Source organism: Abramis brama, assembly GCF_963993115.1.
Source record: "Abramis brama genome assembly, chromosome: 1".
Classification (NCBI taxonomy): domain Eukaryota; kingdom Metazoa; phylum Chordata; class Actinopteri; order Cypriniformes; family Leuciscidae; genus Abramis; species Abramis brama.
Genome location: NC_139963.1, coordinates 13660217 through 13687572, shown reverse-complemented (window position 1 = coordinate 13687572; position 27356 = coordinate 13660217). Strand labels below are relative to the sequence as shown.

Below are 27356 nucleotides of genomic sequence, written 5' to 3'. Positions count from 1 at the left end.
ATTTAAGGTATTGATTTATTCATGTGCTTGGAACTCGTATACTTACAATGATTTCGACTCCACTAGGGCACATAAACACAGCAGTAAAGTGACTCTCCTTCACCAGGAACGAGGAAGCTGCTTTACATACACTCCTGTTTTACACACGTCACTCAAACACAGAAGCAGGAAACTATTTCAACTCCTCAGTTCAAAGAAACAGAAACTGAAGTATTGTTGAGCTGTTGTGTGTTTGTGTCTCTCTGTATTCATGCAGTAAAATGGCAGAAGCCAGAATTTCAGTGGATCAGAATGAGTTCAGGTGTCCAGTGTGTCTGGATCTCCTGAAGGATCCAGTGACTATCCACTGTGGACACAGTTACTGTAAGATCTGTATTACAGACTGCTGGGATCAGGAGGATGAGAAGAGAGTCTACAGCTGCCCTCAGTGCAGACAGACCTTCAGTCCAAGACCTGCTTTAGCTAAAAACACCATTCTGGCTGAACTGGTGGAGAAACTGAAGAAGACTAAACTTCCTGCTGACTGTTACGCTGGAGCTGGAGACGTGCAGTGTGACGTCTGTACTGGAAGAAAATACAAAGCCGTCAAGTCCTGTCTGGTGTGTCAGGAATCTTACTGTCAAACTCATCTTGACCGTCATGAGGAATTTCACTCTCGTAAGCCACACAAAGTGATTGACGCCACTGGACAACTGCAGGACATGATCTGCCGTAAACATGATAAAGAGCTAGAAATGTTCTGTGTCACTGATCAACAATGCATCTGTGAGTGGTGTAAGGAGAGTGAACATAAAAACCACAACACTGTACCAGCTGCAGCACAGAGGACAGAGAAACAGGTATGAACTGAGAGGGATTGATTACACAGAAATGAAAGTGTCTTCATTTACTCACTCATTAATTCATGTTGTTCCAAACCGGTTTGACTGAGTTTCTTCTGTGTAATATAAAAGATGATATTTATATTCAATTATATATTCTTTTAAAGTATATCATTTCCAACATAAATTCACTCTTTAAAATATGCTACTTTTAAAATAGCCAAATTTTTATTCACAAATCAAATCAAATCATTGATAAACTCATGTATGTGGAGCCCAAATCACATACTATGACATCAAAAACATCAAACTTCACTGGTGTAAAAAAATAGATACTAGAACTATATACACTGGATATAAAACGTTTCGGTTACTAACGTACTAACGCGCAAGCACGGCGGGCTACGCAATACTCGTTCCCTCTTCTAGAGAGAACAGAGGTTACGTTAGTAACCGAAACGTTCTCTTACGAGAGGTTCTCTCATATTGCGTAGTTGCTACGCTACGGGAACGCCCTTGTCAACGCCGTGCGCGCCCAGCATCCACTGAATGAGTCCCAGGGAGAGCCCGGGGAACGTGATAGCAGAGAGCCGGGCGGCCCAAGGGCCAGCGCCATACATAAGCACACACTAGGGGGTTAGGAGCGGCACGGCCGGTCCGAACTGACAATTCCCTGCATAGTGCAGCTCAACCAGTAGAGCTAAATCACACAACGTAGCCCGCGCACAGATAGTGGGCTGGCATACGCGAGACTTAGACTGATAACACTTTCGCCTGCAAGGCGGGAACATCCAGGTTGTAAAACCTAACAAATGTGGAGGGGGAGGCCCAGCCTGCCGCTGCACAAATGTCATGAATGGGAATCCCGCTGGACCACGCCCACGACGAGGCCATGCCTCTGGTGGAGTGAGCTTGAATGCCCAATGGGCACTGCAGGTCTTTAGACGCATAAGCAGCAGCAATAGCGTCCACTATCCATCTGGACAGGCTGTGTTTCGAGGCGGCGAGACCGCCTCGAAAGAGCTGTTCCGAGCGCCTGAAAGCGGCGGACCGTGAAATGTAGTTTCTCAACGCCCTGACCGGGCAGAGGAGATTACTATCGGCCTCGCTGCCGTGCGTTGGCAGGGCTGAGAGGGAAATGACCTGTGCTCTGAAGGGAGTGCCCAAAATTTTGGGAACGTACCCATGCCTCGGTCTGAGAATGACTTTGGAGTCATTAGGTCCGAACTTGAGGCACGCGGCGTTAATAGATAACGCGTGAAGGTCTCCCACTCGTTTGACTGAAGACAGTGCTATCAGAAAAACGGTTTTGAGCGTGAGGTATTTCATATCCACAGTCTCCAAGGGTTCGAAGGGATGCGCTCTCAGGGCCTCCAAGACCAGAGAAAGATCCCACATAGGAACCGAGGGGGGTCGCGGGGGGTTCATCCTCCTGGCTCCCCTAAGGAAGCGGATGACGAACTCGTTCCTTCCTAATGCGCGGCCCCGCTCTGAAACAGAGAGCGCTGAAATGGCCGCAACATAGACTTTGAGCGTGGAGGGGGACCTGCCCGCGTCCAGTAGCTCTTGAAGGAAACACAGTATTCGTGATACCCCACATGTCTGTGGATCGAGCCCCTTAGCAGTGCACCATCTGTTAAACACTGACCATTTCGACATGTAGAGCCGCCTCGTAGAGGGTCTAGATTGTATGATCGTGTTCATGACCCCGTCTGGCAGATCAGCGTGTAATCGTTGAGGCTCCACGCATGCAGAGACCAGCGCTCTGGATGGGGATGCCATATCGAGCCGCGGGCTTGAGAGAGAAGGTCTCTCTTCACCGGTATCGGCCAGGGGGCTGAGTCTGCCAGCTGTATTAGATCCGGGAACCAAGCTTGGTTCTCCCAGCATGGGGCTATGAGGAGCACTGAGTGGCGCGCTTCCCTGATTCTCTCGATGACCTGAGGCAGCAGAGAGACCGGGGTAAAAGCGTACAGCGGGCCGCTGGGCCAGGTCTGAGCCAGCGCGTCCTCGTTCTTCGAGAAGAACTCTGGGCAATGAGCGTTGTCTTTTGACGCAAAAAGGTCAACTTTCGCTTTGCCGAAACGGCGCCACAGTGACTGGACTGTTTGGGGGTGTAGAGACCACTCCCCAGGGGGAACGTTGTCCCTGGACAGTCTGTCGGGGCCCTCGTTCAGGTGGCCAGGCACATGCGCGGCTCTCAGCGAGCGCAGAGAGTGCTGAGCCCACACGAGGAGGCGTTCCGCCAGGGTGCAGAGCGTCTTTGATCTGACACCGCCCTGGCGATTCACATAGGCCACTACCGATGTATTGTCCGTGCGGACTAGAACATGGTGACCGTGGAGGAATGGGAGGAAGTGTTTGAGCGCTTTCTCGACCGCGAGCATCTCTAGACAGTTTATGTGTAGGAGATTCTCCTGGTCTGACCAGCGGCCATAGACCGGTCTGCCTTCGAAGAGCGCTCCCCAACCTAGGTTGGAAGCGTCTGTCGAGACAACTTTCCGGTGAGAAATCACTCCCATAGTCACTCCTGTGAGATACCTTTCGGCTGCCAGCCAGGGCTGCAGGGCTGAAATGCAGCCCTGATTCACTCTGACTCGCAAGCCGCCGGCCGCCCAGGCTCGGTGGGGCACGCGCGCTTTCAGCCAGCGTTGAAGCGGGCGCATGCGCAGTAAGCCCAGCTGGAGCGCTGCTGCAGCTGAGGCCATATGCCCCAAGATACGCTGGAATGTCTTCAGCGGAACCCGGCTGCCTATTTGGAGGGATGCGGTGAGGAGGCGGATGCGGCGCGCGCGCTGCTCCGACAGTCTGGCCATCATAGCCACCGAGTCCAGTTCTATTCCAAGAAAGGAAATTGACTGACGGGGCGATAGCGAGCTCTTGGTCCAGTTGACCGAGAGACCCAGCTCCTCCAGATGGCTGAGAAGCGCTGTTCTGTGAGACACAAGTTCCGTCTCTGACTGCGCTAGAATAAGCCAATCGTCCAGATAATTCAGTATTCGCATTCCCTGTTTTCTCAGGGGAGCGAGGGCCGTGTCCATGCATTTCGTAAATGTACGGGGTGCCAAAGACAGGCCGAAGGGCAGGACTGTGTACTGATATACTCGACCGTTGAAGGCGAATCTCAAGAATGGCCTGTGACGGGGAGTTATCTGGATCTGAAAGTATGCGTCTTTTAGATCGAGAGAGATAAACCAGTCTCCTGGGCGAATCTGCGCGAGGATTTTTCTGGTTGTGATCATTTTGAACGGCCGTCTCATGAGGGCTTTGTTCAGATGTCTCAGATCTAAAATAGGTCTTAACGCTCCGTCCTTCTTGGGTACGAGGAAGTAGCGGCTGTAAAAGCCCGACTCGCTCAGAGAAGGATGAACCTGTTCTATAGCCCCATTTGCGCAGCAGCTTCACTATTTCTGCTTGAAGCAGGTGCGCAGCTTCTGAACTCACTCTCGTCTCCGTCTGTGCTGTAAAGCGCGGAGGGCGACGAGCGAATTGAAGCGAATAGCCGTGTTTTATAGTATTCAGCACCCATTCTGACGCGCCCTGAATCGCTTCCCATGCTTCCGCATGCATAGCTAGGGGTCGAATGGTCTCTGGGTTCAGATCGCCGCGCTGCACGGGATGGGGAACCTGTATCAGAGAGGATGGAGCGGCGTGCGCGCCGCTGGTGCTCGAACACGGGGGCTGGTAAACAGTATTGGCCGACTGTACAGCGTTCAGTAGCTCGGTCCCATCGGATGGAGCGTGATTTGCTGTCAAACATCCCAGGCGCGAGAGTGGCGTGGGGATTATAATAGTGAGCGGGCGCAGAGTTTACACTTATGACACGGCCAGTGTTTGGGAGCTTTAGAGGATCTGCGACCCGAGGTAACTGACTGGCAGAGCGAGCAGCGGGTAGGTGTGAGCACAAAGTTGTGGGCACATTTTCTACACTTAATACTCGAGCGGCTTGCGTCCGCTTCATGAGAGAGCGCTCTGTGCGCGTTACCATGGGGACCCTGTTTGTGTGAAGCAGTGAGCACATGGGAGTGGGCACATTTTCTACACTTATAACACTCTCGGCCTGAGCCGTTGTTGCCCGGGGTAACCGAGTGGCAGAGCGAGTTACGGGTAGATGTGAGCACAGAGTTGTGGGTACATTTACTACACTTAGTACTTGAGCGGCGTGTGACCGCTTTATGAGAGAGCGCTCTGAACGCGTTACCATGGGGACCATGTTTGTGTGAAGCAGTGAGCATGTGGGAGTGGGCACATTTTCTACACTTACAACACCTTCGGCCGGAGCCGGAAAACCCTAATTTACACTCTTTCTGAGATTTATTTGGGCCGCCGTAAAAACGGCGTTTGTGTGCAGGCGAGCGAGTGGTGTTACTGGCTCGTTGGCTGCGGTGTAAGCTGCTGCAGTAGCCTGTACTGAGGGGACTGACAGAGCTGGGCGTTTTGATGGCGGTCCGGCCGCAGCGGGACTCAGCCATCTTTTCCTCCCTGCGGGTGCTAGGAGGACTTCGCGGGCTCAGACTTCAGCGTTATCTTGGGACGCGGACCCCGGGGGGGCGGCGGTCTGTGACGGCTGGTCGAGCGCGACCTAGGGCGGCCGCCCTGGCGTCGCTGCGAAGCAGTTGGTGGCCGAGACGAGCGCTGTGTGGAGCTGCGCGCAGGAGGCTGAGCTTGAGAGCGGCCTGCGGCTGGGCTCGAGCGGCGGGGCAGGAAGAGATTCATAGCCTGCGACGCCTTCTGTACTTCAGAGAAGCGGTCCACAATCCCACTGACCACAGGGCCGAAGAGGCCAGTGGGCGAGAGCGGGGCGTTGAGGAAAACAGCGCGTTCTGACTCACTCATATCTGCCAGCGTCAACCATAAGTGTCTGTCGATGACGGTGAGCGCGGCCATAGATCTGCCGATGGCTTGTGCAGCGGTCTTGGTAGCGCGGAGCGAGAGGTCCGTCGCGCTGCGCAGATCTGTTAAGGCTGTGTGATCCGAGCCCTTCTCGTCCAATTCGCGGAGGAGGTCGGCTTGCAGGATCTGGAGAACAGCCATCGAGTGCAAGGCGGAAGCAGCTTGGCCGGAGGCGGCGAATGCGTGGCCGGCGAGAGCTGATGTGGTCCTGCAGGCTTTGGACGGCAGGGCAGACTTTGAGCGCCATCTAGCAGACGGCGGGCAAAGGTGCGTTGCCACCGCTTCCTCAACAGAAGGGATGCCGGTATAGCCTTTCTCGGCGGCCCCGTCCACCTGGGAGAGAGCCGAGGAGACAGACGAGCGGAGTCTAGCGGAGAAGGGCGCGTTCCACGACTTCGATAGCTCCGCGTGGAGCTCAGGCAGGAAGGGTGCTGACCTAGAGGCTGGCGCTTGGCGGCTAGGCAGAAAACACCCGTCGAGTCGGTTCGGCGCGGGCTCCTTAGGTGGGGACCAGTCTAATCCCAGTCGGTCGACCGCTTTGGTGAGGAGGCGGATAAGCTCCGCGTCGACACTGGAGCGGGACCTGCCAGACTCTGGAGTCGAGGAGGCGGAGCGGTGAGAGCCCGACCACTCCTCGCTGTCCGAAGCAAGCAGAGAGCAGCTGTCAGCAGCGTCATCTGCTTCATCCCCTGAGGCGACGGCAGTGCGGGCAGTGGCCGGCCGCTGCGCGTCGGTGAAGGGCGGGGGAGAAGGAGAGAGCGAGGCTCGCGGGAGGGGCTCCGGCGAGCGCTCAGCTATAACCACCGGCTCGGGAAGCCTTTGAGAGCTGCGTTTCTTCTTTCGCAGCCCTGAAGAGGCAGCCGGGGAAGGTGGAGGATCATCAAACATGGCGAGTCGAGCCCGCAGGGTCGACATCGGCAAGTCCTCACACTGTTCGCAGCCGCCCGAGGAGAGGGCGCGGGCTGCGTGGTCGAAGCCCAGGCAGAGAGCGCAGATCACGTGGCGGTCTCCGTCACTGAGCGCGGCTCTGCACGAGCCACAGGATGAGCGAGGCATTTGAAACAACGCCTCGCGCTCTTTTAGATGCAGAGTGTGTCGCGGGGCGAACACACAAACACATACAACACAGAGCGGATAAGGATATATTCGCCGGATAGCGAAGCAGGCAGGGAAGGCTGAAGGCGGCGAAGGCGGCCGGCGTCCTCAGGCTGAGATCCCCGGCGTGCTGGTCGCTTGTTTCGACGGCGGCTTCCTCAGAGAGCAGCGATGCGTAGAGCTTCGCTGAAAAGACAGAAATCAGAGAAGCAGCCTCCGAGCCCTGTTTATATACGCTAAGCCACACCCCTTTTCGCGGGCTGTGACGCATTAAGCACGCCAAGCGCGCTCATTGGTCGTGACGTCACGCCAAGGGCTCAGCGGTAGGCTGCTGCAGTTGCCGCAGGGCAGCCAATGGGCACGCTAGTAAGCTTGCCCTAGGTCTGCAGGCTGCCGCACTGCGTTGACAAGATTATAAAAATTAAGGATAATTTTTTGGCTTCAGTATCTCGAGAAAGAAAGGCTTTCCCGTAGCGTAGCAACTACGCAATACGAGAGAACCTCTCGTAAGAGAACTAGGCACTGATGAAATACTGCTGACATTCATTTCAGGAAACCATGAATCTGTGGTTTGAACCAGACAGTAAAAACTTACCATGCAAGATCTTTAACCACTTCACCAACTCTGGATTCATGTAACTTTAATGTTTGTATGACAGTAGTTTTATGTGTCATTCCCTGCCATTGGTTTGTCCTCCAGAAACAGCTGAAGGAGACGCAGATGAAGATCCGTCAGAGAATCCAGCAGAGACAGAAAGATCTTCAGCATCTGAGAGAGGCTGTGAAGTCTCATAAGGTGAGTCTGGAGAAGAAGAGAAGTTTGAGACGTCTCAGTTTGGACTCTGTTAGTCGTGCTGAAGCCACTGTGTGATTGTGATGTGTGTGTAACAGCGCTCTGCACAGACAGCAGTGGAGGACAGTGAGAGGATCTTCACTGAGATCATCCGCTCCATTGAGAGAAGCCGTTCTGAGGTCACACAGCGGATCAGAGATCAGGAAAAGGCTGCAGTGAGTCGAGCTGAAGGACGACTGGAGCGACTGGAGCAGGAGATCAATGATCTGAGGAGGAGAGACGCTGAGCTGGAGCAGCGTTTACACACACAAGATCACATCCAGTTCCTGCAGGTAACTAGCCATCAGACCTCTTTCTCATTGAGACGTGGTCTGGGAACCATATGTTCATTTTCTCGTATTTGAGGCGTGGTTTACGAATACCCAGAGCCGTTTATTGGGCGCTACGAATGTCTATCAAATGCGCCTGTACGTAGCTCATAGCCAATCGTTTCAATTATACCAGATGACGTATGTAGAGCGACAGAAATTCGACGAGGAAGAAGACGAAATAAACTTGTGTTCTAAACTACTTAGAACACTATCTAAGGCTGCATCGAAAGGTAACTTCACGTCTGATGCCATGTTGGATCAATAGATATAAACAAACTGCTTTGGTGTGTCGCATTGACGTCGTCATCGTCTTGCTGCTCTCTCCCCGTTCTGTGATTGGTTCCCTTTTTGAGGGGAAAATCTGGTCCATGGTATCCAGGCTGCCTAGCAGCGTGAATAAAATCGCGCTGCGTGCAAGGCAGCATGGGGAAACCCAGGCTAGCAGGTAACAGAGATCTAGAAGAACAGGATCATAGTGGACTTGAGCAAGATCCTGCTATGACAGAGAAACATTTCATGAGAGCAGAATGAGCCGTTGACTGAGATGTTGTCAGGAATTCAGTCAGATTCAGTCAAGTGTTGTGTTATCATATAATCATCAGTCAGACTCTCATCTGATCATCTTCTGTTTAAAGACACACACTTACAAAGTCATGGGAAATTTGCCATTAACTCATTTTTCCTTCTGGTTTCTGTCTTGATGAAATCAGTGAACTTGATGGTATCAACAGCCAACTAGATTTTTCATCCTCTTTTTAATGAAATCTTTTATTTCTACTAAAATAATTTCAGTAATTGGCACCTGTCAGGTTTAGAGATGAATCAGACAAGTGAGTAGAATAAACAGTAGTTGGCAATGTGGAAATGAATATACTGTAGAACTTAGCTGGAGAAATAACTGAATGTCTTTTGCAGATGGAGGTAGACCAGGCTGGAGAACGGAAGATGAAGGAGATCAGCGGTGATGGCAGATGTTAAACAGGAACACAGACTGAAGATGAGTATTGCAGGTAAGTAGATCAGGTAAGTCTTGGGAGTGAGTCTTGCGTGTCTTGGTAAAGACGAGACTAGACAGTGAACTGATGGTGAAGTGGTGTTATATAGGGAGCTGATGATGATGATGTGCAGGTGAGGTGAATCAGTAATCAGGGGAGAGTGAACGAGTGGGCGGAGTGTGAGGAACTGGCGAAACCCTGACAGTACCCCCCCTTCCATGGGCGGCTCCTGACGACTGGGTGGAGAGACGATGACGACGAGGTCTACCGTGACCTCTGGGAGCTGGTCGATCTGGATGTTCGGTGTGAAACTGGGTGAGGAGTCCTGGATCTAAGATGTCATCACATGGAACCCATGACCGTTCCTCAGGACCATAGTCCTCCCAGTCGATGAGGTATTCAATCCGGGGACCTTGTCGCCGTGAGTCCAGGATGGTGCGAACTCGGTAGATGGACTCTTCTTCGACTAGGTTGGGAGGAGGTACGTCGGCAACACCAGGATCTGTGGGAGGAGAGGTGACAGGATCAAAATGAGGTTTTAAGAGTGACACATGGAAGGAAGGTGAAATTCTGTAATGAGGTGGTAAATTGAGTCTGTAGGTGACCTCGTTGAGCTGCCTCTGCACGGTGAAAGGACCAATATATCGAGGACTCAGCTTACGGCAAGGCAAGCGGAGGCGGATGTCCCAGGTTGAGAGCCAAACCTTCTGTCCAGGTTGGTACTGCGGGGTTGAAGTACGGCGACGATCAGCTTGAATCTTGTGCATCCGCGCTGCCTGCTGGAGGTGCACGTGAGCCGAGTCCCATACCCTCTCGCTCTGCTCGAACCAGTGGTTGACAGCTGGAACCTCAGAGGGTTCACCCAACCAGGGAAACAGCGGTGGTTGATATCCCAAGATGCACTGGAAGGGGGTGAGCCCTGTGGTGGACTGACGTAGTGAATTCTGTGCGTATTCAGCCCAGGGGAGGAATTGGCTCCAGCTGTCTTGGTTCTGGTGGCAACATGATATCAGGTATCTCCCGATCTCCTGGATCTTGCGCTGACCATTAGTTTTTGGGTGGTAACCTGAGGAGAGGCTTACGGTGACTCCCAGGAGTCTGAAAATGTCTTCAGGAATACCAAAGTTTCGGAACACATTCTGGAATAGAGTGGGCAGTCCGGGTAGTGGAATCAACTTGCAGGCTTTTGAGAAACGGTCAACGACGACGAAGATACAGGTGTGATTTCTTGACTTGGGAAGGTCGTCATGAAGTCAATGCCAATGTGTGACCATGGTCAATGTGGAATAGGGAGTGGAACTAGTTTGCCTTCTGGGAGCTTCCTCGGGTATTAGAAACAGCGCAGACTGAGAAACCCTTAACATACCGGGAGATATCCTGAGGCATGGAGGGCCATCAGTATCATTGATGTAGGAGCGAGAGGGTACGCCTGCTACCTGGGTGTCCAGAGCCTGGAGAGGTGTGAGCAGAGTCCAGCCCTTCTGGACCTCCCGGCGGAGCAGGGTTGGTAAGATTTTCTTGGGAGATTTGCTTGTCGGTTTTCCAAGTAATGGGACTGACTATCATGGCTGGAGGGAGAATGGTTTCCGGATGGGTTTCTACAGGAGAAGGATGATGAAGACAAGAGAGTGCATCAGCTTTACAGTACTTGATGCCAGGGCGATATGTGACGGTGAAATTGAAGCGAGTGAAGAACAACGCCCAACGAGCCTGGCGTGGATTTTAGCCTCTGTGAGATATTCTAAGTTGCGGTGGTCGGTGATTACTTCAAACTGATGGTTTGCTCCCTCCAGCCAATGTCTCCATTCTTCTAAGGCGAGCTTAATGGTGAGCAGGTCTTTATTACCAATGTCATAGTTCTGCTCCGCCGGGGATAGCTTATTAGAATCAGAGATGGGAAGTAACAAAGTAGAAATACTTTGTTACTGATTTTTCAGATATTTTTACTTTACTATTTATTTTTGTGCCGACTTTTTACTTTTACTCCTTACATTTTAAAGGTCCCGTTCTTCGTGATCCCATGTTTCAAACTTTAGTTAGTGTGTAATGTTGCTGTTAGAGCATAAATAATATCTGTAAAATTATAAAGCTCAAAGTTCAATGCCAAGCGAGATATTTTATTTAACAGAAGTTGACTACAGTGAACGGCTCGTTTGGACTACATCCCTCTACTTCCTTCTTTAATGACGTCATTAGAACCGTTTTTTGACTAACCTCCGCCCACAGGAATGCTCCCTCAACTCTACCGAAATTCGTTTATGTACTTGTGCACTTCTTATAACTTACTGTGTTTACTCAGCTCTTACGGTGATTTTCTGAAGTAAAACTGACGCTTCATCTTTTGTGTGATGTACAATAAACTTTATTAAACTCATCAGTATATGTTTGATCATCATTCAGACAGCAGACTTAGGCTATTAAAAATAATGGATACATACAAGCAGATGACAAATACGTTATAATAACCGTAATTAAACTACTAAACTATACCTGTTTCATCTCTATACAGCACTCTGACTCTGTAGGCATTATTGTCCGACTCGAAATGAACACTGTTACTGAGAGTTTCTGATATTATCATCATTCCGTGAGATGAAATTGTCCTGAGAGACTGAGCGCGAGCTCATGAAGCTCCGCCCCCTGGGTCGTCCAGCAGCAGCTTATTTGCATTTAAAGGGCACACACTAAAACAGCTCGTTTTTCTGAGCCCCAAAAAATGACAATTTAAACATGCTGTAAAAAATGATCTGTTGGGTATTTTGAGCTGAAACTTGACATACACACTCTGGGGACATCAGAGACTTATTTTACATCTTGTGAAAAGGGGCATAATACGGGACCTTTAACACGAATATCGGTACTTTCTACTCCTTACATTTTACAAAATTGGCTCGTTACTTTAGTTTAAAATAATTTCAGTGGAGTTACCGAGTTATTTTTCACGTCATCAACCCTTCGCAGGGAGTTTGATTGACAGGCGATCTGACCAATCATAATCCGCCATTTTGTCCGACAAAGCAGTCAGGAGAGTTAGTAGATTAACATTGGAGGATTTAAACTTGAAAAGTGTACTGACGTCTTTTCGCGTAAAAACAATATTCCTTCCTATGTTCATTCATGTTTATTTGATGCTATAAATTAGCTAGAAGGAAGAACTTCATGAACAGCTTTAACTGAGGCTCTACAGCGATCTGTCACGACACATTAAAGAGCCACAAAACGATATTTATTGTTTAAATTTCTTTAAAAAAATGACCAAATTTGAAAGGTGAGAATTTGTTTCATATAAAAAAGTAACCTGGTCTGTCCTGTCTGTCAGCGCCTCGTCAGTATCCTCTCTGCTCCACGATGTATTCTTCACTGCGTGAGTACATGGTGTGTCCCGTGAGTCCCAGTCACTGTCACAATAATCATATAGGCAATGTGATGATCCATTTAAAATGTAGGCAATGGCAGATAAATAACCTTTTTTCCATATCCACTTAGGTTTCTCAGCTTGCACTCCAGTAACATTTGTGTGGTCCTGGTATTTGCATTAAAAAAAATGGTTATCATTCGCAAGGCTACTTTTTCTTTTATACTTTAAGTAAATTTCCAAGCCTGTACTTTGTTACTTTTACTTGAGTAAAGAAGTTAAATCAGTACTTCTACTTTTACCAGAGTATTTTTAACACAAGTATCTGTACTTCTACTTGAGTACGGGAAGTGAGTACTTTTGCCATCTCTGCTTAGAATAGAAGGCGCATGGATGGAGTTTAGGAGGATCACTCTGCCGCTGGGATAGGACCGCTCCGACCCCAGTAGAGGAGGCATCTACCTCGACGATGTAGGGGAGATCTGGATTCGGATGAGCCAGGATCGGAGCGGTCTGAAAAGCTTCTTTGAGCTGCTGAAAGGATTTGGAGGCTTCTGGGATGAAGGACAGAGACTTGGGCCGGCTTTTGAGGGTGGAGGTCAGAGGTGAGCTGATGAGGCTGTAATTATTGATGAATCTTCTGTAGAAGTTGGCGAATCCTAGGAAATGTTGAAGTTCTTTAAGTGAAGTGGGTTGAGGCCAGTTCTGGATGGTGTCCTTCCTCGGGTCCATCTGGATACCGTGTTGGTCGATGGCATATCCCAGGAACTGAACAGAGGTGGTGTGGAACTCACACTTCTCCAGTTTGAGATAAAGTTGGTGAGCTCGAAGTATCTCAAGGACCTGCGTGATGTGGTGTCGATGTTCAGAGAGGTTTCGTGAATAAATGAGGATGTCATCAATGTATACCACCACAAATCGATTGAGGAATTCCCGAAATACCTCATTCATGTTGCCCTGGAATACCGCTGGAGCGTTGGACAGGCCAAAGGGCATAACCTGGTATTCGTAGTGCCCAGAGGGTGTAATAAAGGCCGTCTTCCATTCATCACCTCGACGGATGCGGATCAGATTGTAGGCAGTAGGCACTACGCAAGTCCAACTTGGAGAAGATATGAGCTCCTCTGAGTTATTCTAGAGCAGCCAGGATCAGAGGAAGGGGATAACTGAACTTAACTGTCTGTGAATTGAGATGACGGTGGTAGATGTACGGCCTCAAGCCTCCGTCCTTCTTGGCAACAAAGAAGAAGCTTGAAGCGGCAGGGGAAGTAGATGGACAGATGAACTGTTGTTGCAGGGCTTCCTCAATATACTCCTCCATGGCATTCTGCTCCGGGATGGACAATGGGTATACTCTACCTTTAGGTAATGTGGCTTCAGGTAGCAGGTCGATAGCACAGTCCCATGGCCGATGAGGTGGTAATTTGGTAGCCAGCTGCTTACTGAAGACGTCCTGGAACACCCGGTATTCGTCAGGAATCTCCACTTTATGGGTGACTTCAGGACTCTCGACAGAAGTGGAATTAATGGTGAGATTTTGACTATCCAGAGTTGATGAAGAGGAAGATGAGTTATTGGATATCTTCTGAACAGTGGAGAGACAGGATTGGAAACAGCTTTTGCTCCATTGAAGTATCTCACCAGAGTCCCAGTTGATGAGTGGTTGTTGTTGGATCATCCACGGGCGTCCCAGGATGAGATCAGCAATGGACTCTTCCAGCACCATGAAAGTGATGTCTTCGGAGTGTAGACATCCAATGTGGAGCATCAAAGTGGGGGTGAAGTGACGAATACAATACCTTTGCCCAGCGGTTTTCCTTGAATGGTGTGTATACGTAGATCCTGTGAAGGTCGCTTCTTGGGTTCATTCAATTTCTGAAGGAGATGGGTTGAGATGAAATTCCTCACTGAGCCGGAGTCGATGAGGGCTTGCAATGAGACACATATATCAGAAGTTAAGAAATGTACAGTAGTGCGAGACAGTGTTTCAGTTTTAGGAGTTAACTGGATAGTACTCACCGCCGGGTGTTGGGGTCGTACGGGACAATTGTTGATAGCATGGTTCTCTCCCCCAGAGTATAAGCACAGACGATGTTGAATCCGGCATTGACGCTCCGCATGGGTCAGGTGGTAAGCGTCTATTTGCATGGGTTCAGGTGCTGGAAGAGCGACAGATGGTGCATACAGCAGATGGTGGAGATGCACAGGCAGTGAACCGTTGGGAAACGTAGATAGTTTTTTGTATGAAATTTTAGTTAGCATTGAGTCCATGTAATGAGACCATAATATGAGTCCATGTAAATTACATATATACTTAAATCCTACTTAAGTTGGTCAAAAAGCTCTCTAAATATTAGCTAATTGCATTTAATATAAATTTAGACTATAAGACATTAATTTAATTAAAATAATATTTATTGTCTAAAAGCATTACATTCAATCTGCTCTGAATTATATATATTTAAATGATAATATTATTAAGTGGCAAATACTAGAGTTTGTAGCATGAAATTATGAATATGAGAAGAATGTGCTGTTTGTGTGAAAGTGCTGGATTGAAGCAAATCACTGAAGAGAAGTCAAGTCAACAAGAGCCGCTCAGATCTGATATAGTGCAGGTTATTGGCTGAAGTGTGGAGATGATGAGTTTTGATTTCTGTTTTCTGTAGAGTTTCCAGTCTCTCTCAGCACCTCCTGAATCTACAGACGAACCCGACGTTTCCTTCGATTCTCTCTCTTTTGATGGCGTGAAAGAATCTGTCCATCAGCTGAGAGACAAACTGGAGGATTTCTGCAAAGAGGAGATCAAGAAGATCTCAAATGGAGGTATAGTCCTGCGCCTCGTTTGTTATGTATGTAATACTGCTATCCTCCATTGTGTCTGCAGGTGGCACTGCCACTTGTAATTATTAGTTGTGTTCCTTAAAAATAAATTCAGAAGAAGTAAAGTATCCCTGAGTGTTGACTGTTATATTGAATGTGGTTTAACCCCAAGTGTTTTATGTTATGTCAGTGAAACCATAACATAATTGGCGACCAGGTGGATTAAATTACCACAAAGCTACTACAGTGAATCGTGAGTAGTTAGGTGTAACATTACTACAACTTTTATTTTATTTTCTCCACATAGCTAAAGTGATATAGGTTAGCTAGGATGATGGGTGCAACCATTGGCCACATGGAAGGCTTTGATGAAAGCATAGAACCGTGGACCACATATATTGAAAGATTTGAACACTTCGTTGAAGCTAACAGTATTGAGGCCGACAAGAAAGTGCCTGTGCTGCTCAGTGTGATCGGAGGAAAAACATATGGACTACTCCGAAGTCTTATCTCGTCGGACAAACCGAGAGACATCACAGACACACTACAGCTGCACTTCTCTCCAAAGCCCCTGGTCATCGCGGAACGTTTTCGTTTCCATCAGCGGAATCAGGAGGAGAGTGAGTCGGTGACACAATATGTTGCAGTGCTTAGAGGATTGTCAGAACACTGTGAATTTGGGGGACATTTGGATGATGCACTTCGCGATAGATTTGTGTGTGGCTTGAAGAGTGAGGCTACTCAAAAGCGCTTGTTGACCGAGTCTACACTGACGCTTCAGAGAGTGGTAGAGTTGGCGGTCTCCACGGAAACAGCGTCACGTGAAGCACACCAACTCAGCGGATCACTGACGGTAAATTTGTGCAGTCTTTACCAAAGAGGACTGCAAACAAATGCAAACGATGTGTACGAGAACATACGAGACATAGTGACGATGACTGTTGGTTTAAAGACAAAAATTGTAATGCTTGTGGAAAAAAGGGCCATATCAGTCGCATTTGCAGGAAAAGTAACTTTAATGATGACAGAAAAACAGAGTGGAAACACAGTAAAAGCTGCACAGCCAATGAAAGCATTTAAGCAGAAAGGCTATATAAAAAAAGGAAATGTACAGCGCCTTGATGCTGATGCAGTGTCCAATGATGATGACACAGACTCTGATTTAGCTCTGTATAAACTGTCACAGCCAGGAGAAAAGTCCAGTATCACCGTAAAACCAGAAATTGAAGGTATGCCACTGGAAATGGAACTGGACACGGGCGCAGCAGTGTCATTGATTTCAACAGAGACTTATGATCGAATATTGAAACACCTGCCCCTATGCTCAACGGACATTGTTCTTCGAACATACACTGGGCAAGCATTGCGTCCTGAAGGTGTAATTGATGTGCATGTGAAAATGGGCAAGCAGCTGTTCTTCCATTGTATGTCCTGCAGGGGGACACCACTCTATGGCAGAGAGTGGTTGCGTCAAATCAAACTGAACTGGAAAGAAATAAAAACAGTCAAATTGAAGACGCTAGAAGCTGTGCTGCAGAAACATGCTACTATTTTCTCTAAACAGTTGGGAGAAATGAAGAACATCAAAGCTAAAATAACATTGAAACCTGAACATAAACCCAAGTTTTGCCAGCCCAGAGTCGTTCCGTATGCTCTTCGTCCAAAAGTCGAAGCGGAGCTGAACCATCTCACTGAAATTGGAGTATTGTCACCGGTAGAGTACAGTGAATGGGCTACTCCAATAGTCCCTGTTGTAAAGAAAAAAGGAGATGTGCGCATCTGTGGTGACTTTAAGGTGACGGTAAACCCTGTCTTACACATTGAACACTATACATTACCGCGCATTGAGGACTTGTTCGCTTCATTAGCGGGAGGACAATGTTTCAGCAAATTGGACTTGTCACATGCTTACCTTCAAATGAGTGTCGAGGAGGAATCCAGGAAGTTTCTCACAATTTCCACACAGAAAGGGCTATTCCAGTACAACCGCCTTCCATTCGGGATCGCTTCGTCGCGAGCCATATTCCAGAGAGCTATGGACTAAATATTACAAGGTCTGCCTAATGTCCATTGTTACCTGGATGACATTCTGGTTACCGGGCGGACTGAAGCGGAACACTTGGAAAACCTGGATGTAGTCCTTGGACGACTGGAGCAGTTTGGCTTGCATGCTGAAAAAGGGAAATGTGACTTCTTCAAGGACTCACTGGAATACTTGGGTCACATAATTGATGCAGAAGATTTGCACAAGTCACCTAAAAAAGTAAGTGCAATTGTCAATGCGCCGATTCCATCAAACTTCACACAGCTGAGATCATTTCTCGGCCTGTTAAACTATTACGGGAGATTCATACCCGATCTGGCAAACATAGCAAATCCTTTGAACGCCCTGCTGTGTAAAGGGAAACGCTGGCAGTGGTCTGCAGAGTGCGATGCTGCATTCAAAAAGGCTAAAGAACAACTGGTGTCACAAAATGTCTTGACACACTATGACCCTCAGAACGCCATTCGGCTTGCATGCGACGCATCACCTTATGGCATTGGTGCTGTCATTTCCCACATGCTACCCAGCGGTGAAGAAAAGCCAATAGCCTTCGCATCGTGCACACTTAGCAAGGCAGAACAGAATTATGCACAGATTGAGCGCGAGGCTCTGGCCATAGTTTTTGGCGTCAGAAAATTCCACCAGTATCTCTACGGACAGAAATTCACGCTTTTCACAGATCACCGCCCTTTAAGTACAATCTTTGGGCCGCAAAAAGGAATTCCATCTATGGCGGCTGCGCGGATGCAAAGGTGGGCATTACTTTTGTCTGCGCACAACAATACAATAGAGTACAAAAGAGCTGAGCATCATGCAAATGCCGATGGTCTTTCCCGTCTGCCGTTACAAGTAGAGCACAGTGAGAAAAAGGATGCTGTAGAGCTGTTTTACCTCGGACAGATGGAGAAACTCCCTGTCAGTGCCACTGATATCCGACGTGAGACTATGAGTGACCCAACCTTGTCTACAGTCATCGAAACGGTCATAAAAGTGACTCAAGCTGTCAACCTGACTAATAATAATGAACTCTTACCTTTCATCTCCAGACACAATGAGCTGTCCGTCCAACATGGCTGCTTAATGTGGGGCATGAGAGTCGTTGTTCCCCACAAGCTGCGGAAAAGAGTACTGGAGGAACTGCACACTGGCCATCCAGGAATTGTCCGAATGAAAGCCATTGCTCGGAGTTATGTGTGGTGGCCTGGTATTGATACTGACATTGAACTGTGTGTGAAAATGTGTCAGTCATGTCAACAAATACAGAAAATGCCATACCAAGCACCCCTCCAACCATGGGAGTGGCCAAGCAAACCATGGGAGCGCATATATGTAGATTTTGCTGGGCCATGTGAGGGTCACATGTACCTAGTCGTGGTTGACGCACATTTGAAGTGGCCTGAAGTGCAGTTGATGACATCAACAACAGCAGGAAGAACAATTGAAGTTTTGCGGAATCTCTTCAGCCATTATGAACTGCCTGAAGTCCCAGTGAGTGATAATGGACCACAATTTGTCTCTCAGGAGTTTGTAACTTTCCTAAAGACCAACCATATGAAACATATCCGTTCCGCCCCATATCATCCAGCAACCAATGGGCAGGCTGAAAGGTTTGTTCAGTCTCTAAAACAAGCACTGAAGACGTCTACTCTTCAGAGACGGCTGGAAACATTCTTGCTGACGTACCGTAACACACCACATTCGACGACAAGAGAGTCCCTGTCCTTGTTGTTTTTGGGACGACAACTGCGCACACGTCTGGATGCCTTGAAACCCAGTGTGACAGCTGCCGTGCGACTCTCACAGACCTCCCAGGTCCTCCGCCGAGCTGGTCGTTCGAAGCCAAGACAGTTTGAAGTTGGTGATGCTGTTCTGGCTCGTGATTACAGAGGGAGAGAAAGATGGACATCAGGTGTGGTGACGGCTCAAAGTGGTCCAGTATTGTATACTGTGGATGTAGGAGCTTCTGCGGAATGGCGACGCCATGCTGATCAACTCTTGTCCATTCCGAATCAAACAGCTGAAACTCAGGTGACACAACCACCTGACATCAGTGATGTGTCTTTTCCTGTTCAGACGTAAATGACACTTCTTCGGCACCACCAACAAAGGAACAAGATGTTAACAGTGACACATCAGCAGAGTCTCAGATAAACCATGGCAAACTCAACATTCCATCAGTGCAGGTCAAACATTATCCAGCCAGAGTGATTAAACCGCCCAACCGTCTGACATTATAGAGCCATGAGAAACCTCTGCTGGACTGAAATGTAATTAGTTATGTTAGTGAGCCTGTTCTGACATGGGGCAGAATAATCCCCGAACTGGCTCGAGGCAAGAGGCATCATTTTTGTGTAGCTGAGAATGCAGTGTTTTCTTTGTTTCTTGATTAAGAGGGGAGGAAATGTTATGTATGTAATACTGCTATCCCCCATTGTGTCTGCAGGTGGCACTGCCACTTGTAATTATTAGTTGTGTTCCTTAAAAATAAATTCAGAAGAAGTAAAGTATCCCTGAGTGTTGGCTGTTATATTGAATGTGATTTAACCCCAAGTGTTTTATATGTTATGTCAGTGAAAAACATAACATCGTTTATACGGACGTGTGTAGAAAGATCCGAAATCTGAACTTACAACCGTTTCCGAAATGTTCCTTCGATTGTTAAATTTTTTCACAAAAATGTAATTAAATGCATCTCAGTTTATAAATAACAGGTCATTTTTAAATAAACTTTATGTATTTTAAATTATTAAATTCAAGTCCATCAAATACTCCTACAGAACGGCCACAAATATCCCTTGATGATTCAGAAATACGGACTCATCATTGTGGACAAGCGTTTATATACACATGACAGAGGATGAAATCCATGTCTCAGAAATGAATGTATTTTATCTTGTCATTTCTCTTCACACTGTTCATGTCTGTTTATTTCCACAGTCACTTTCACCAACATGAGTCGCAAGACCAGGAACGACTTCCTACAATGTGAGTCACTAGAAAACAAGCAGAAAAACGTACTCGGTTACTAACGTAACCTCGGTTCTCCCTAGAAGAGGGAGCGAGTACTGCGTTGAAAACGCTACGGGGAAAACTCTTTTTCACAAAATACTGAAGCAAAAAATTATCCTTTAATTTTTGAATTAATGTAAAGCGCTTTGCAGCACACAGCCATGGGCGAGACGTCTCGCTCGCCCATTGGCTGCTCTGCGGCAACTGCATAAGCCAATCGAGCGAGGCCTGCGGTGACGTCAGGCCAATGAGGGCGCTTTGCGCCCTCCTTGCCACTTCCCGCCGAAACGGGCGTGGCTTAGCCCTATAAAGGTAGCTCGAGAAGGCTGATTCACTGATTTATTCATCGCCGAAGCGAACCAGAGTGAACCGCGCGCACGGCAAGAAACGCAGTACTCGTTCCCTCTTCTAGAGAGAACCAAGGTTACGTTAGTAACCGAGTACGTTCTCTTACGAGAGGTCTCTCGTACTGCGTTGAAAACGCTATGGGGACCCATTGCAAAACGCCGTGCGTGCTGTAATCAAACACCATAAACCTGGAAACCCAGGGTTTATCATGCATAATCACTAGAGGGACTCACAGAGAGTCCTGGAACAGGAAGGGAACCCTTCTGCCCCTATGGTGACGTCCACAGACGCAATAACATGACATCACATAGACAAGGCGGAGAGCCTGAACTAATGTGGGAAAATGTGGGTCTTACGCAATACTGCCCATATGACAGTCGGCAGCGCACTGCGCTCGCGATATCAGAGTCCTAATCAGACCACTGATTCGGCTATACCAACAATAACTTAGCCTGTAGGGCGGGAACCTCTAGGTTATAAAACCTAATAAATGTAGACGGCGAGGCCCAGCCTGCCGCCATACATATGTCCTGTAAGGAAATCCCACTAGACCAAGCCCACGACGAGGCAACGCCTCTCGTGGAATGCGCTCTGACACCCAACGGTCACTGAAGACCCCTGGTAGTGTATGCTAGTGCTATAGCATCTACTATCCATCTGGATAGGCTTTGTTTCGAAACAGCCATTCCCTTGGAACGTCCACTGAACGAGACAAATAGCTGCTCAGTCTGTCTAAAAACAGAAGAGCGAGACACATAAGCTCTCAGAGCCCTAACAGGGCAGAGAAAACTTGAGTCCCCTTCCTCTCCTGACACCGGCAGGGCGGACAGGGAGATAACCTGAGCCCGAAACGGTGTGTTGAGGGATTTTGGCACGTAACCATGCCTAGGTTTGAGTATGACTCTTGAGTCACCTGGCCCAAACTCTAAGCACGCTGCGCTCACCGAGAGCACGTGCAGGTCACCTATGCTCTTCACTGAAGCGAGAGCCAACAAAAACACTGTTTTGAATGACAGATGTTTGAGGCTAATCGTTTGGATGGGCTCGAAAGGGGGACCTTTCATGGCCTCCAAAACCGTAGAGAGGTCCCACGTAGGGACTGAGGGAGGTCTGGGAGGATTCAGCCTCCTAGCTCCCCTGAGGAAGCTGATGACTAAATTATTCCTTCCTAATGACTGACCGAGCGTTGTTTCAGAGAACGCTGCGATAGCTGCCACATAGACTTTGAGCGTGGAAGGGGCTCTGCCCTTATCCAATAGCTCCTGCAGGAAGGAGAGAACCTCCGTCACCTCACAATCGAGGGGTGAACGACCCCGAGCTTTGCACCAGCTAGAGAATACTGACCACTTCGAGGCGTAAAGCCGTCTAGTTGACGGAGCTCTGGCCTGAGTGATAGTATTTAGCACTCCCGCTGGGAGATCAGCGGGTACCAGTTGAGCGTCCACATGTGGAGGGACCACAATTCCGGGTGAGGATGCCAAATCGAACCCCTGGCCTGCGAGAGGAGGTCCTTCCTCAATGGCACTGGCCACGGGGCAGTGTCTGCTAACTGCATCAGAACTGGGAACCATGGCTGGTTCATCCAGAGCGGCGCTACAAGCAGCACTGAGCATTTCGTTTCCCTGATCCGTTCTAACACCTGAGGCAGGAGGGAGACGGGGGGAAAGGCGTAGAGCGGACAGCGCGGCCACGTTTGGGACAGCGCGCTCTCGCTCTTGGAAAAGAACGCGGGGCAGTGAGCGTTTTCGTGAGACGCGAACAGGTCCACCTCCGCTCTGCCGAATCTCTCCCACAACAGCTGGACTGTTTGGGGGTGTAGAGACCATTCGCTCATAGGAACGTTGTTCCTGGACAGTCTGTCTGGACCCAGATTCTGGATTCCTGGCACATGCACTGCTCTCAGCGAACGCAAGTTGCGCTGAGCCCATAACAGAAGGCGTTCTGCCAGCCTGTACAGGTTTAGGGATGTGAGACCACCCTGGCGATTTATATAGGACACCACAGACATGTCCGAACGGACTAAGACGTGTTGGTCCTTGATTCGGGGATGAAAACGCGTCAGCACGTTGTCCACTGTCAACATTTCCAGGCAGTTGATATGTTGGAGCTTTTCCCGTTCTGACCACAGGCCGAAGAACGACCTGCCCTCGAGCAGCGCTCCCCATCCCGATGTGGAGGCGTCTGTTGACACCACTTTCACTCTCGAGGAAGTCCCCAGGTTTACACCTGATTGGTACCAGTCGCTCGTCATCCAAGGTTTTAGAGCTTCCACACAGCTCTGATTGACCTTGAGACGCAGCTGACTGGATGTCCACGCTCTGCGCGGTACTCGCGCTTTCAACCAGAACTGCAGAGGGCACATGCGGAGCAAGCCCAGCTGGAGAACTGACGATGCTGAGGCCATAAGACCTAGCATCTTCTGAAATATCCTGAGCGTGACGGTCGCGCCACAGCGGAAAAGGCTCGCTGTGCGCTGAATGTCTAGCACGCGCTGTGGTGACAGCCGTGCTTTCATAGACTGTGGGTCCAGAACTGTGCCCAGAAACGAAATCGATTGACTGGGGTTCAGCGAACTCTTCGTCCAATTGACTCTGAGACCAAGATTCTCGAGGTGATCGAGTAAAATGGCCCTGTGCTCCACGAGCTCTGATCGTGATTGAGCTAGAATCAGCCAGTCGTCCAAATAGTTCAGCACTCGCATGCCTCTGAGTCTGAGAGGTGCGAGCGCTGCGTCCATGCACCTTATAAATGTACGAGGTGCCAGGGATAAGCCGAACGGCAGGACTGTATACTGGTATGTCTGGCCCTCGAAGGCGAATCTCAAGTATCGCCTGTGATGTGACGCTATCTGTATTTGAAAATACGTGTCCTTCAGATCTATCGACATGAACCAGCCTCCTCTGCGAATATGCGCAAGGATTTTTCTGGTCGTGAGCATTTTGAAACTGCGTTTCATTAATGCTTTGTTCAGCTGTCTTAGATCCAGTATGGGTCTGAGAAGCGGCGAGGGCGTCGACAAAACTGTAGCGAGTAGCCTCTCTTTATAATATCTAGCACCCACTCCGAAACCCCTGGAAGCGCTGCCCATGCGGCTGCATGGACGGCTAAGGGTTGGATGCGAAGCGCGCCCTGTTCGCTGGGCGACAGAAGCGCTTCGGTGTGCTGTAACATAAGCGTCACAGCGGGCAGAGCGCTCGTCCTCGACCCAACTACAGTGCTTAACCGAGTGAGGGAGGGCTGAGCGAGTCTCGTAGGACTCATGGTGTCTGTGAGTAAGTGTGGGCGCGGGGGAGCGGGCACATTTACTGCTTTGGACGCGCTGTCTGCCTGAGCAGAGCGAGCGCGCACAGGTTTCATTTTTATAGAATGACATGTGTGACATAGTGTTTGTGGGCACTGAGAAGTGGGCACATTTACTATGTTGGGTGCGCGATCGACCTGAGTCGATTTTATGGGCGCGAGCCCAGTGTGAAGGGCTGTGCTTGTGTGTAGGGATGGGCACTGGGCATCAGCACTACATTTATAGCACCATCGGCCGTGTCCGGGACACCAGAAAATACATCCCTATGGGATTTTTCTGGGTAGCCGTAAAACGGCTTTTGTGTGCAGGCAAGCAGGCACGGGTTGTACCACGTGCTCGTCGGCTGCAAAATACACATATGCAGTCACCTCTCAGGGCACTGACAGAGCGATTTGTATTTGACGACATAATTATTTTTTTTTATAAATAAAAAAAGTTTTTAAAACCAAGTTTTAAAACTCGGGTCTCCCGCGCGAAAGCCTAGTAATCTACCACTGGGCCACAGTGAAGACACATAGCCATTCAGTTAGTGCGAGTATTATCCACACTGACTTTGTTTGCAGGAATGCGGGTAGCACAACATGCAATACTGACATTTTCAGACGCCTGAAAATGCCAGAATGTGAGAAGAGTGGATATCGCCCGGTTTTCAGCGGGGCTAAAAACACTCCATTCTCCTTTGCCAGTGACGCATGGGAACCGTAGAAACGGTGTTCGGTTGCAGGCAAGCGGGTACTACGCGCTTGCTGGCTGCAAAATGCACCCCTGCAGTCGCCCTCAGGGGACTGACAGAGCGAAGCATTGGCGGCATAAATATATGCGGCTAGACCGGGAATCGAACCCCGGTCTCCCTTGCGAAAAACCTGTAATTCCACCACTGAGCCACAGGGGGATAAAGGCTTTTGGATGCGTTGAGCGCCAAGATGTATTCATCGGCGTTCCTGGCAAGCGTGCGTGTTTATAACAGACTCGCTTGCTGCAAATGATATTTCCAGTCGCCGAACAGGGAACTGAGAAATGTAAGAGAAAAGAGGCCAGCACGGCCACGGCGGGACTATGAACACTCTTTTCTCCTTTCGCCGGTGAATGACGCGCGCAGAGGCAGGGTAGTTTTTCTTGTAACGTAAAGAAAAACTAACCCCGACCGTCCGCTTCCAGGAGGAGCAACCTCGGAGAAGGACGCCAGGTGAGTCCTCAGAGTCACCATAGGCAATTGGCTCGGAGTGAGGGCGGTCGCCGTCAGCGAGCGCGAGAGCTGCGAGATCCTCTAGGAAAGGGGGGCGTCTTGAAAAAGACGCCCTGCTCTTTTAGTGTAACACACATAAAAACACAGTATATAGAGAAAGGATATAGGCGCCGGATAGCGCAGCAGGTACGGCGGTGAAGGCGGCGTTGGCCAGCAGCTTCTGGAGTGGCTCGTCCTGCTGCGGTGCTTCTCAGACGACGCGTTGATTCTCTCGTGATCCAACGATGCGTGAGCTTCGCTGAAGAGATGAAAAATCAGTGAATCAGCCTTCTTGAGCTACCTTTATAGGGCTTAGCCACGCCCGTTTTGGCGGGAAGTGGCAAGGAGGGCGCGAAGTTGCCGCAGAGCAGCCAATGGGCGAGCGAGCCGTCTCGCCCATGGCGGTGTGCTGCTGCAACACGCTTTACATTAATTAAAAAATTAAAGGATAATTTTTTGCTTCAGTATTTCGTGAAAAAGAGTTTTCCCCGTAGCGTTTTCAACGCAGTACGAGAGACCTCTCGTAAGAGAACTCACTGAATGTGTTCATGTTCTTCCTGTAGAAGGAGAAATAAATCATGATAGAAGAGTTTTATAATTGATCATGTAAATGATGATTTGCACAGGATATTTGGTCAGCTGTACTGAGACACTGATGATACACTGAACATTGATTCATGAAGCGTTAAGATACATTAAAAGATCAGACAGATTCATAATTCCTGTTTCTGATGTGTTTTCTCTCCATCAGATTCCCATCAGCTCACTCTGGATCTGAACACAGTGCATAAACTCCTCAGTCTGTCTGAGAGGAACAGAGTGATTACTGGCACTGACACAGAGCAGCCGTATCCTGATCATCCAGACAGATTTGATTATTGGCATCAAGTGTTGTGTAGAGAGAGTGTGTGTGGACGCTGTTACTGGGAGATTGAGTGGAGTGGGATTTGTGTGTGTATATCAGTGTCATATAAGAGCATCAGCAGGAAGGGATGGGGTTATGAGTGTTTGTTTGGATATAATGATCAGTCCTGGAGTTTGGACTGCTCTTCCTCCAGTTACATATTCATACACAATAACATACACACTTCTCTCCCAGTAGAGTCCATCAGCAGAAGAATAGGAGTGTATGTGGATCACAGTGCAGGAACTCTGTCCTTCTACAGCGTCTCTGACACAATGAGCCTCATCCACACAGTTCAGACCACATTCACTCAGCCGCTCTATCCTGGGTTTAGGGTTAATTATGGATCATCGGTGAAACTGTGTTGATGTTTCAGAACAGATTGTAGAGAGATTTTACCCATAATACTTTGAGCTGCACGATAAATCATAACAGTGAGATACAGAGACTCTTATTTCCTTTTTTATTACGTTAATACTGATGAAATAAAACAGAATAAATGTGTGTTCTGAGATTTCAGATATTGGGTCACAAGGGATGGAAATCATGAACTCTTTAGAAGAAATAAATGACTTTACAATGTTTGATAAAGTTGTTGTCAGTTTTGTCTGATGCTGCAAAAACTTTATTGAATTAAAGTTTTCATTGTCTCAAGGCACAATATACATAAACATACATAAACATATAGGCTATTGTAACACTTGAGTACTAAAATACAACACTTATGCTACTAGACCAGTTCTAGGTTCTAATGGAGTTGGGTGGAAAGACATAAAACTTACGGTGGAGACCAGACGTTGAATACGTTGAAGGCATTTTACAGTAACACAGCAACATAGAACAGTAGCTTGGATCAGTAAAAAATTAAATAAAAAGAGGTAAATAGAATTAATTTTTTTTTCTATATTCTGGAAATGATTTAGTTAAGCAAATCTGCCCAGGCTGGGTGATTTGTTCAGTTAGTTAAAGGGATAGTTCACTTTGAAATTAATTTTTGATATGTTTTAGCTTACCTCAAGGGCATCCAAGATGTAGGTGTCTTTGTTTCCGCAGTAGTTTCAATTTTGATATTTTTAGGTCAAACCGTTCTTGTCTGTCAGTCATATAATGCAGGTCGATGGTCACTGTATCAAAACACAAGCACAGAATCCAAATTAAAACAATTCCCTATCGTCCAAATTAAATAATTCCCCATCGTAAGTACACATTGACGGCCTAAGACACGAAACGAGCGGTTTGTGTGAGAAAACGAACAGTATTTATATCGTTGTTATCTCTTGAAAACAGCACACGTCTAAATGATCTGACGGCGCGGGCGGGTATAGATATATTCATAGATATCGCCTTGGCTACTGCAGTTCATTGGAACGAAACCGTAG

The 27356-nt window shown here is 48.4% G+C and overlaps 1 protein-coding gene across 2 annotated transcripts; it reads left to right on the top strand.

Annotated features, from left to right (window-relative positions):
• The first annotated feature begins 205 nt into the window (after nucleotides 1-205).
• On the top strand, nucleotides 206-26563 carry LOC311086558 (tripartite motif-containing protein 16-like). Of its 2 annotated transcripts, XM_084119498.1 has the most exons (6): nucleotides 206-839; nucleotides 7510-7605; nucleotides 7701-7934; nucleotides 14993-15149; nucleotides 20128-20175; nucleotides 25825-26563. In XM_084119498.1, the coding sequence occupies exons 1-6, from the start codon at nucleotides 261-263 to the stop codon at nucleotides 26343-26345; spliced, it is 1635 nt and encodes a 544-aa protein (XP_083975624.1). In that variant the 5' UTR covers nucleotides 206-260; the 3' UTR covers nucleotides 26346-26563. The 2 variants fall into 2 exon arrangements, 1 of the variants encoding a protein (XP_083975624.1); XR_014607089.1 differs by lacking the exons at nucleotides 206-839; nucleotides 7510-7605; nucleotides 14993-15149; nucleotides 20128-20175; nucleotides 25825-26563 and adding an exon at nucleotides 8419-8603 and having other exon boundaries at nucleotides 7905-7934.
• The last annotated feature ends 793 nt before the right edge of the window (nucleotides 26564-27356 follow it).